At 43.3% G+C, this 11,516-nt stretch overlaps 1 protein-coding gene and 1 long non-coding RNA gene across 2 annotated transcripts in view; one reads left to right on the top strand and one right to left on the bottom strand.

Moving 5' to 3' along the window:
* The window catches only part of RRAGD (Ras related GTP binding D), a 34,044-nt gene that overhangs the window by 19,000 nt on the left and 3,528 nt on the right, over positions 1-11,516 (top strand). The window contains exons 3-6 of the mRNA XM_070450131.1: positions 1,406-1,605; positions 2,531-2,645; positions 3,322-3,464; positions 8,139-8,287. Of these exons, the coding sequence (XP_070306232.1) occupies positions 1,406-1,605; positions 2,531-2,645; positions 3,322-3,464; positions 8,139-8,287 (607 nt within the window). The remainder of the gene's footprint in view (positions 1-1,405; positions 1,606-2,530; positions 2,646-3,321; positions 3,465-8,138; positions 8,288-11,516) is intronic.
* LOC139029713 (uncharacterized) overlaps positions 1-11,516 on the bottom strand; it is a 27,921-nt gene continuing 16,405 nt past the window's right edge. Inside the window, exons 2-3 of the long non-coding RNA XR_011481928.1 lie at positions 6,015-6,317; positions 1-1,072 (exon numbers count right to left, since the gene is read on the bottom strand). This is a non-coding gene — a long non-coding RNA (uncharacterized lncRNA). The remainder of the gene's footprint in view (positions 1,073-6,014; positions 6,318-11,516) is intronic.

Below are 11,516 nucleotides of genomic sequence, written 5' to 3' on the forward strand. Positions count from 1 at the left end.
TTTTTTAACTTATTTTATATTATAGTCAATTAACACTGTTGTGATAGTTCCAGGTGGACAGCAAAGGGACTCAGCTACACATACACATACATAGGGCTACATTTTTATTAATTAGTTTGGGGAATACAAGAATGCCCCAAAACATCCCCTGTTTTATTGACTTTTCTTCATTTGTCCAGTTTTGGAGTCAGAATGAGGGGGTGAAAACTCCTTTAAATGTTGTTCTGAAGATCCCTTTCCTTTTTGCTATAAAAACAAGTCCTATTGGGGAATTCCCCAGTTGTCCAGTGGTTAGGACTCTGAGCTTCCACTGCCAGGGTCACAGGTTTGATCCCTGATTGGGGAACTGGATCCTGTAAGCCATGAAGCCAGGGGAAAAAAAAAAACCAAAAAACCGAGACATATTCATACCCTTCAGGTTGGCGGTGATGAAGAGATCTGACAACCCTGGGTGCTGGTGAGAGTCTGGAGGAGCAGGGGTTCTTCCATGGTATCTAGTTGAGTTCAAAGTGCTCAGTCCTTTGACCCAACAAGCCTGACTTCAGGGGAAGCCCTAAGAGACAAACAGGCACAGAGATTTGGGTGTGAGACTGGCCACATTGTCATCTTCCTGATCTCACACGTAACTGGAAGCATTCTGAATGTCCATCAACAGGCAGGTAGGTGACAAATTATAGACCATCCACAATGGAATTTTATAGAACTGTTCCTAGGAATCACGCATTCATTATGCGCTTCAACAAAGGTGAATCTCACTGACATAATGGACACGGAGAAGGCAAACTGTAATCCGCAGGCACGTTGATATTGCTGTAAATTTTTAAATAATGTAAATTAATTCTGTATATTGTTTGAGGATACATAGGTGTGTCTTAATAGTAATGTATAAAGAGGTGGGTGATGCTAAAGGCAGAAGTCAGGGTACTGGTTACCTCTGGAACGTGTGGTATAGAGTGATGGGCTTGGCTGGCAGGATGGGGAGAAACACGGGGCTTTGATGTCTACTGTTTGACTTCTCAAACAGAGAGATGCATACACAGAGGCCTTCGTTGTGTTATTGTATGGGTATCATCTGTAGAAGGAGAAGAAAAACAGCGTTGTGTTATTTGGGGCAGTTCCTGTGGACCCCAGGGGTCAGCAGACTTTTTAAAAAGGGTCAGATGGTCATGATTTGAGGTTTGCAGGCTGTGCTATCTCTGAGGCGTTTCTACAGAGGAGAACCACTCAACTCTGCCCGGTGCCCCCACAGTAGCGGTCGAACGTGTGTGTATCCAAACATGCCGTGGCCCTTAAATCCACGCGGTGCGTGTCAGTCATACCTCAGTGAGGCTGGGCGTGGGGCGAGGCGGGGGGCTGGCAGGCCGCCCAGAGAGGCCTCCCTGACCCCCCTGTGCTCGCTTCTCAGGACGACTACATGGAGGCCTTGGCAAGGCTCCACCTCACCGTGACCAGGGCCTACAAAGTCAACACCGACATCAACTTCGAGGTGTTCATCCACAAAGTGGATGGCCTGTCAGATGACCACAAAATTGAAACCCAGAGGGACATCCACCAGAGGGCCAATGATGACCTTGCAGACGCCGGGCTAGAAAAAATTCACCTCAGGTGAGAAGAGAAACGCTGCAGGGGGCACCGGGGGTCCCACAGTCGCCGTGAGCAGTTGGCACGGACAGCCACTGACCCGTGTACCCTGTTTTGTGCTGTAGACATCAGGATGGTATTTGGGAAAAGTGAGCTTTGCGTGTGCTAACTCCAAGATTTCAGAAAAGCATTGGGGTCATAAAATTTTTTTTTTTTTTTGACCAAAGATCAAAGCTAAGCCTTCCTCATATGAAAGTCACAGAAGAGAAAACCCATACACTGCATCCAGGAAGCTAATCGATGCTAAGGTTTACTATTATAGGTAGTATCTATAATCATAAGGAATCCTCTAAAAAAACCAAATAGAAATAAATATTCACAGAGGAAAGCCACTTCTCTATAATTTTTGTGGGGTAGTATGTATGCATCATTCATTTGGCAAATTAGAAAAATGAAAAGATTGGGTACTTCAGTATCAGTAATGTAGCTGCTATAATGTGAGAGATGTGTATAAAGATGATTAGTGCAGATTCCCTTGGAGAATGTAAGGAAGCTGATATAGGCACATGCATCTGCATTTTTAAGCCTTCTGGTCCAGCCAGTCAGCAGAGACGAGGCACAGTTCTTGCTTTGGGGGAGTTGGACAGAAATGTCTTGTTAAGATAAGTTCTCTTTTTGGCTGCACTGCATGGCTTCTGGGAACTTAGCTCCCCACTCAGGGATTGAACCCTGGCTCTTGGCAGTGAAAGTACTGTCCTCACCCCTGGATCGCCAGGGAATTCTCATGTCCATTTTTTACCAAGGTGGTTTTGACTTCTGCAGGGACTAGAATGTGTGTCCAAGAGCTGTAGTAAGTACAGAAGGCATGATGCTGGTGTTAGGACATAGTCTGAACAGCCTGTTCCTCAGTCAAAGGTAAAAAGTGATGAAATACTGTTTCATCTTTCAGCTTTTATCTGACAAGCATATATGACCATTCAATATTTGAAGCTTTTAGCAAAGTGGTTCAGAAACTGATTCCACAACTTCCCACCCTGGAGAATTTGCTAAACATCTTTATCTCAGTAAGTAAATAATATTATCCCATTAGAGTCGTTCGCGGAATTTAAGAATAACATTGCACAAGTGAAAACAATCTTATTTCTACTTGGTCTGACAGTACTTCAAGGTCTCTGAAATATTACACTTGAAGATCGTGCCTACATACTGTTTTAGGTCCGTTAAAATTTAACTCCCCAAACAGTTCCTATACTTCACTGTTATAGTCGGAATGTTTATTGAAGCTGTAGGCAATCATTCAGTTTTAAAAGAGTCCTGTCAGAGTTGATTTTGGCTATAAGATATATGGTGTTGAATTTTTAAAAATCTGTTTAACACTGTGAATAAATGATATGGTGGCTGGCTGAGTCCTAAAAACTACCAGCTCAAAGTAGAATTACCACAGACCTTTAGTTGTATTCACATTGATTCTCACTGCACAATTTTGAGTTTGTTTGCTTAGACTTTTAAAGTCTACTTTTAATTTAAAATTAGTAAAATTTGTGTGATAATTTCAGTTTTCATTTCTTAAGTAAATCCATTATAAAGATGTTCATGATAATGAGGTTTAAACTGTAAAAATGGAACAACCAAAATTTTTGCTAGTTCGTATTTGAGACTAAGGATGTCGTATCATTTTATATAACCATATCATGCTCTAAAACCAGCTATCCTTTTAAGGCAGAATCTCTTTTGTTTCAGAATTCTGGAATTGAAAAGGCGTTTCTCTTTGATGTGGTCAGTAAGATTTATATTGCAACAGATAGTACCCCTGTGGATATGCAAACGTACGAGCTCTGCTGTGACATGATCGATGTGGTCATTGATATTTCATGTATTTATGGGTAAGTAGAACATTCTGAAAGGCTACCGTCAAGCAAGTTTCTCTTTTGTAACCCTTGAGGTATTTTGAATTTACTTATTTGATCTTAATACTTTTGTTTGAAATGATTGAGACCTATAAATACACCATTTAGTGTGTGATAATAATAGCAAAAAATTGTTGAGTAAATGCCTGGGCATTATGCTGATAATTTCATTGCCTATATTATACCATTGAATTCCTCAGTATTCCATGAGGTGGGAATTACTACTCCCATTTTACAGATAGGAAAACTGAGGTTCAGAGGGGTGAAGTTTCTAACCCCAGCTCACACTATCATTAAGGAATGAAATTAGGATTTGAACTCATTTGATTCCTAGTTACCCTACTGAAAAATCTGTCACATATCATAATGTCATGTATACTTGAGGGAGAATATTAGGGTCCTTGGATTTCTACATAAATATCTCACATTAACCATAGTTCTGTTACCTTCTTTATAATAGGAAATAATGGCTGGATTTTTTTTTCCCAATATACTTTTGACTGTCTTGCTGTGGGTGGCAGAGAACTATAAAACTAAGCAAACATTACCTGCTTAGTATTACGATCTTAACCTTCTTAGAAAACTGAACTTCTTGTACATATAAAAGAATACAAAATAAGGAATGAGGGAAATTGATTTTGTTACTGGACACAGAAATAATTCCCCATAATAGTAAACTTGCTGAATTCAGGATTTTGTACAGAGTGAGTGGGTGTGGACTGTCTTATTAAGGCATTAGGTTGTTGCTGCCTGTTTATATTGGCCCTCACAATATCATCTCACAGCCGCTGATGGGGTAAAGCGTTTCTTCATCTTTCTCTTTGCTCACTGGCTGTGGCCTGCTTTATGCAGCTTTCTCTGCCAGCTTCTAGGGAGCCTTGGTCTCACCACTTTCTCCTTCCATTCAGTTCAGACTCTTTCTGTTAACTGTTAACATACATGCCCACCCACAGTCCCTTCCCTTATGAAACAGGGAAACCAATCCATACCTCTCAGGACAGTTCAGTTCAGTCGCTCAATCGTGTCCGACTCTTTGCGACCCCATGAATCCCAGCACGCCAGGCCTCCCTGTCCATCACAAACTCCCGGAGTTTACTCAAACCCATGCCCATCGAGTCGGTGATGCCATCCAGCCATCTCATCCTCTGTCGTCCCCTTCTCCTCCTGCCCCCAATCCCTCCCAGCATCAGAGTCTTTTTCAGTGAGTCAACTCTTCGCATGAGGTGGCCAAAGTATTGGAGCTTCAGCTTCAGCATCAGTCCTTCCAATGAACACCCAGGACTGACCTCCTTTAGGATGGACTGGTTGGATCTCCTTGCAGTCCAAGGGACTCTCAAGAGTCTTCTCAACACCACAGTTCAAAAGCATCAATTTTTCGGCACTCAGCTTTCTTCACAGTCCAACTGTCACATCCATACATGACCAATGGAAAAACCATAGCCTTGACCAGACGGATCTTTGTTGGCAAAGTAATGTCTCTACTTTTTAACATACTATCTAGGTTGGTCATCACTTTCCTTCCAAGGAGTAAGCATCTTTTAATTTCATGGCTGCAGTGATTTCACCATCTGCAGTGATTTTGGAGCCCAAAAAAATAAAGTCTGACACTGTTTCCACTGTCTCCCCATCTACTTCCCATGAAGTGATGGGACCAAATGCCATGATCTTAGTTTTCTGAATGTTGAGCTTTAAGCCAACTTTTTCTCTCTTCTCTTTCACTTTCATCACGAGGCTCCTTAGTTCCTCTTCACTTCCTGCCATAAGGGTGGGGTCATCTGCATATCTGAGGTTATTGATATTTCTCCCGGCAATCTGGATTCCAGCTTGTGCTTCTTCCAGTCAAGGGTTTTTCATGATGTAGTTTGCATATAAGTTAAATAAGCAGGGTGACAATACACAGCCTTGACGTACTCCTTTTCCTATTTGGAGCCAGTCTGCTGTTCCATGTCCAGTTCTTTTGCTTCCTGACCTGCATGCATACCTCTCAGGACTGCAGTGAGGATGAAATATCATTAGGTCTCCCCTGGTGGACCCCAAATGTATCTGCCATTATTATTTTTTAAAGTTAAAGTATTTAAAACTTTTTTTCCCCAAAGTTTATTTATTTGGCCAAGCCACATGAGTTGCGGGGTCTTAGTTGCCTGCCCAGGAATTGAACCCGGGCCCCTTGCAGTGGAAGCGTGGAGTCCTAACCACTGAACCACCAGGGAATTCCTTATCATTATTATTATTAAACACTGGCTTTAGAAATAGACCTTATTTCCCAAGACTGCTGCCTTGCAATATTCTCTTGTTTTTAAACTGTTATGTGGATGACCTTGAAATAGTCATGGAGGATGAAAGTTATCCTGATTATAGTTTAGATGATTGTCATAATCAAATAACAATGAACAGCACAATTAATCTGGCACATACTCAATGATATGCATAATCATTATTTTGCCATATGGTAATTAGACATAAATGGTAAGTTGTTCATGGAGACAGTGTTAATCAGAGTTACTTTGATCCAGCCCGAACACTCACCGGGAGGAAGGGGCCGGGCAGAGGAGGAGCAGGGCTTTTCTGGCAGATCTGCTTTCCTGTGGTGGCAGGCAGTGTGCCTGGGAACCTGCCCTGCTGAGCAAGAACTAGTCTGGGTCCGGGTCACAAATGGGGCATACGTTCTGGGCTTTCTTGAGACTGTTTGCTCGAGTGGCCACGAGCCAGCCCAGGTGGCCTGCTGAGGGTAGCTGAGGGTGCATGCCACAGCCCAGGAAGCAGTCCGCCTTGTCATTGGCGATCCGAGAAGCAGGTGACCTGGGCTGCTCAGGAGTCTCAGCTGGGATTCTGAAAACACACACAGTTTCAGATAAGGGAAAGGTATATGACATCCTCCTTTGTCTGTAAACAAGATACATATGGCAGTGTCTTCAGAGGGCCCAGTTTTGATCACAAAGGTCATATCAATAATGATAATAGCAGTTAACGTTGTACATTTTATATGCTCTCAGCACTATGCTTAGTGTTAAGTATATATTATTTCATTGCATTAGGAAACTTTGAAGTAATCACTGCTAATATACAATGAAGAAATCGAGGCTCAAAGAAGTGACTCAGTTTGCCCAAATTTATACAATAAAATGAGAGAGCTGGGATTCAAACCCAAGTAATTTGTGTTTGCAGGTCACACCTTTTCTTAAATATTTATTTACCTTTTTATTTTGAATTCAAATCTATAGAAAATATGCAAGAATAGTACAGTGAACTCCGACATACCCTTCTCTGGGATTCACCAGTTTTTATCAGTGAGCCATATTCGCTCACTCTTTTTCTAATATAGTTGGCTCTCTATGTGAGTTCCACATTGACAGAGTCAACCAACCAGTGGATTGAAAATATTCAGAAAAGATGTTCCAGAAAGTTCCAAAAAGCAAAACTTGAATTGGCTGCACGCTGACAACTATCTCCATAATATTTGCATTGTATTGGGCATTTTATGTCATCTAGAGATGATTAAAAGTATATGGTGAGGAGGAGGAGTGGGACTTCCCTCATGGTCCAGCAGTTAAGACTCTGGGCTTTCACTGCACAGGGATGGGTTCGATTCCTTGTCGAGAAACTAAGATCCCGCATGCCAAAAGGAAGTAAAAAAGTGGGCGGATGTGTGTAGGTTGGGGCTCTCGGGTAGCACTACAGGTAAAGAACCCACCTGCCAGGGCAGTTAGACCAAGAGACACAGGTTCGATTCCTGGGTCGGGGAGATCCTCTGGAGGAAGGCGTGGCAACCCACTCCAGTTTTCTTGCCCGGAGACTCCCTTGGACAGAGGAGCCTGGTGGGCTACAGTCCATCGGGTTGCAAGGAGTCAGACATGAATGACCCAACTCAGCATGCACGCATGCATGTGGGTAAGGTATATGCAGATACATAGGAACTTGAGCATCTTTGGATTTGGGTATCTGCTGAGGGGTGTCTTAGAGCCAACCCCAGGCCCTAAGCCTGCTCCATAGGGATGACTGAACATACACATTTGTTTCTGCTAAACCATTTGGGAGTACGTTACAGATCATGATCCTTTGACCATAGCTGTTAATACTTGAACATCTGTTTCTTAATAACAAGGACGTTTTCTTACAGGACCACAGTTTAATATCAAATTAAGTCTATTTAACATGACTTCATGACTCTATTATCTAATATAGAGTCCTTTGTTAAATTTTATCAGTGGTCCCAATTCTTTCTTTTATCGCAGTTTTTTCCCCCAGTGAGGGATCTAGCCCAGCACTTGGCTGCCTCTTCAGGCTGCTTTATTTTGGCAAAGTTCTTCACCCTTTCTTGGTCTTCAGGCTGTGCTTTAGACAGCCTGGTTCTTCTGTCACGAGGAAGCAGGAAGCCCTCATGGGCCGCGGAGAGGAGAGCTGGCCTCCACCCGTCACTTGTGTCCTTCAGGTGCAGGAAGAGTTCAGCCACGTGGGTGTCGGTAGGACCCTGACCGCATGCACTGTACATTCTTGGGGTTGGGGCTTCTGAGATATTTAGCTGAAAGGCCCTGTAAGTGTAAACTCCCTATCGTTATGGTTATCACTCTTGGTGATAATCCGGTCTTGTTGCTGGGTAACAAATTGTAGTTCTTAATGGTCAAATATGTTTTGGTTTCTGTTCCCATTTAGCCTCAAAGAAGATGGAGCAGGAACCCCCTATGACAAGGAATCAACAGCCATTATAAAGCTGAATAATACAACAGTTCTCTATTTAAAAGAGGTGACAAAGTTCCTGGCTCTTGTGTGCTTTGTCAGAGAGGAAAGCTTTGAGAGAAAAGGTAATTTCGTGTGTGTGTGATTTAAATGGAGCATTTCCATTCACACGGATCCTGCCTTTCCTGCTCGTTGAATGTGGGTGGACAGCACCGTGCCTCTGGAGGCTGCCAGACTTCAGTCGCGGGCTCCCCTTGGCTCCTGCCCCCACCAGTGGGGTTTGGGGATCCGTGCAGCAGCGTGAGGTGGTAGTGGAACCAGACCCCCCTCCCAGGGAGGGGCCTTAGGTTTTCCGGGAGCGAAGCCGGCTGGGGTGTTATTGCCTGGCCGTAGAGCCCCTTACCCCAGGGAGGCCCAAGGCCTCCGCCTTGGTTCTCACTTCTAGAAGGCTTCAGGGACGCTGCGACCACCTGTCCTCCCCGTGTAAAGGGTGAAACTCAGGCAGTCTTAAAGCTACTTTTTTAAACTTCTGTTCAGCTCTTGTCCATTCTTTAGTCCTAAAACACAGGGGCGGCATTGTGATTCCAAAAAAGGGAAGATAGTAGTATACTTAATAACGTCACCAAATATTTTTTAGGACCAAATTGAGGTTTATTTTGAAATAAAAGCAATTAACCTGTTAAAGATATTCATATTCCCTGCCCCCCATCTAAACTGGGAAATAACAGCTTACTGATGTAGTTAAGGATTTTTGCTAGTAATTAGGAGATGATTTACCCTAAATGGAGAAGGAATTGGCAGCCCACTCCAGTCTTCTTGCCTGGAGAATCCCATGGACAGAGGAGCCTGGCAGGCTGCAGTCCATGGGGTTGCAAGAGTCAGACACAACTTGGTGACTAAACCATTACCCTAAATTCCCAACAAAGTAGCAATAATAACATTTTCTGAAATAGCCTTTTTCTCTTATAAGTAATACATGTTCATTATTTAAAAATGCTTTGAAAAGTTAAAGTATACAGAGCAAAATAAAATCACTGAATATCACCATCTTAGAGCTGAACCCCGTGTTAAATTTCTGGGGTTTTCTTTCTCCTTTTCTGCCTTCCTGTCACTTTTTTCTTCTGTTATCCCCTCTTTCCTTCCTTTCTTCCAACAAAACTGGTGCCATTTTGTCTATATAATTTTTTATCCTTTTGTTTTCACTTATTTGTACCCTGAAAATTTTCTTAATTCTTTGGAACATAAAAGCATAATTATGATTTGTATTACTTTTCTGTTAAAAAGTAGTAGATTCATTTAGAAAATTTAGAAATAATGAGCAAAAAGGAAATATTATTGGTAAGTTTCTCAGTCACATCACATTTAAACTTGTTTGCTTTTTAGGGTGACTAACCATCTCCATTTGCCTGGGACAGGGAGGGGGGTTCCTGAGAAAAGGATCTTCAGGGCTGAAACTTGAAAAGTCCCAGGCAAATGTGATGAATCAATCACCCCTAGAGCTTGATGCCTTACATATGCAGGAAGTGGTTCGCTTGGTTTTTGCTGCCTTAATCTCAGTAGTGAGTCCTGTTAGTGTTATGGATAATCGACACTTATTGATTGATTTCTCCTCATGTTGGTTTCTGTCTGCATTTTCTGGGATCATCTTTGACTGCTCTGGCAGAAGGGGGAGGATGGAAAGCAGAAGTGGGATTCTTGGAAAGGGAGGTGGTTAAAAAATACAGCCATCTGGGCCCACCACCGAACATCTAGAATAGAGTTCCTGGGAGAAGAGCCTGGGGTTCATTCATTTTATAAAACTTTCCAGGATGCTTTTAATGTGCAGCTATGACTGAAAATCACTGAACCTATAGAAGGATATGGGACCATCCCTTAACTTTGTACGGTGCTAAAGATAGTGCTTATTCTGTTCATGTCTCTGTTCCTATATTTGTCAACAGCCTTTTATGAAAGAGTGAAATAAACAGCACTCTTTGTATACAGTTCCTTTAAAAACCTTAGTAGTGAATTTTCACTTTTAAAACTCCAAATGCAGCAAGATTACTGTTGTGTTTTAAACGTGCACAGATGAATAAGTTGACATGTGTCGGGAATCATCAGTCGTCTCTCTGAAATTTCCTAGAGTTGAGTTCTCTTTGAGCCAAAGCCCTTTAGCTAAGCTTTCTGCCTAAGGCAGTTAGTGGGACACATAGGTAGAGTTTTGAGGTGGCGCTCACATACCTTACTCAAACTGTCGCTAAATAAAATCATGTCTTTGGTCCCTGTTTCTTTCTTTTTTTGAATTTCATGTTTTATTTGGAAGATGGTTCCAAGAAATAAAAGTGAGGAAGTGGGGAAATAGAGAAGGGAGGGAGAAAAGCTATCTTCAGTGGCAGCGTTATCCGCACTTCTTTTTAAATGCTATTACTTTAAAATTTTTTCTTTTATTTCTTTGGCTGCACCATGAGGCATGCAGGATCGTAACCACTGGTGCACCAGGGAGTTCCCTTATGCTCACTTCTGCTGAGGGGATCTTGGAGAAGCTATGTGTGCAGAAAAACTTAGACTCGCCCCCATTGGACATGCAAGACGGCAACTTTGTCCACCAGCTCTCATACCCCGTCATGGGGGGCACCTCAGAGGCTTTAATTCCCATAGCCCTGGTGCCTGTCTGCGCGCCAGGGGAAGCCTCCAGCGAGAAGTGCGCCTCCCTGGGCTTCCTCGCTTCTTGTTTCTGCCCCGCTCCTTCTCGCCGGTCTTTCCCCGAGGAGACGCTTTCTTAGATTTGTGGCGCCGCGGTCACTGTCACGGCAGAAGCAGCGGAGGGCGCCACTCGGGGTTTCCTGCCCCTGGAAGCCGAGGAGCTGTTTTCACAGGGCGCTTGGGTTAGTTTCCTGGCCGCTTGGAAGCGTTCCCTGCCTTGCTGCAATCCCCATCCCATCTTTATTTATTTATTTTTTATTCTGGGGGGAGGTTGGGGCTCCGGAAGCATCACCTGAGTGGACGGAAATGTTCTGGGGGCTGGTTACTTTAATAAGTTTAACAGTAGCTCACTTTAAACTTCATGCCCCCTGGGTCAGGAAGACCCCCGGAGGAGGGGAATGGCAGCCCACTCCAGTGCTCTTGCCTGGAGGGCCGGCAGGCCGCAGCGCGTGGGTCACAGAGTCAGACAGCTGGGTGGCTCTCACCTTCACCTTCAGAGGTAGTCAGGTGAACCCACTGCCTGAGACTGACACGTGCAGAATACTCTCTCAATACTGCATGCTAGTGCTGATGGTCTGAAATGGGCTCAGGACTTGGATTATATTTTATTCTATTTTTGTATCAGGAATTTCTGAAAACGCAAGAAAATTCTCCCATACTGTTGGCCGTTTA

The sequence above is a fragment of the Odocoileus virginianus genome, chromosome 19, assembly GCF_023699985.2.
Source record: "Odocoileus virginianus isolate 20LAN1187 ecotype Illinois chromosome 19, Ovbor_1.2, whole genome shotgun sequence".
In the NCBI taxonomy this organism is placed as follows: Eukaryota; Metazoa; Chordata; class Mammalia; order Artiodactyla; family Cervidae; genus Odocoileus; species Odocoileus virginianus.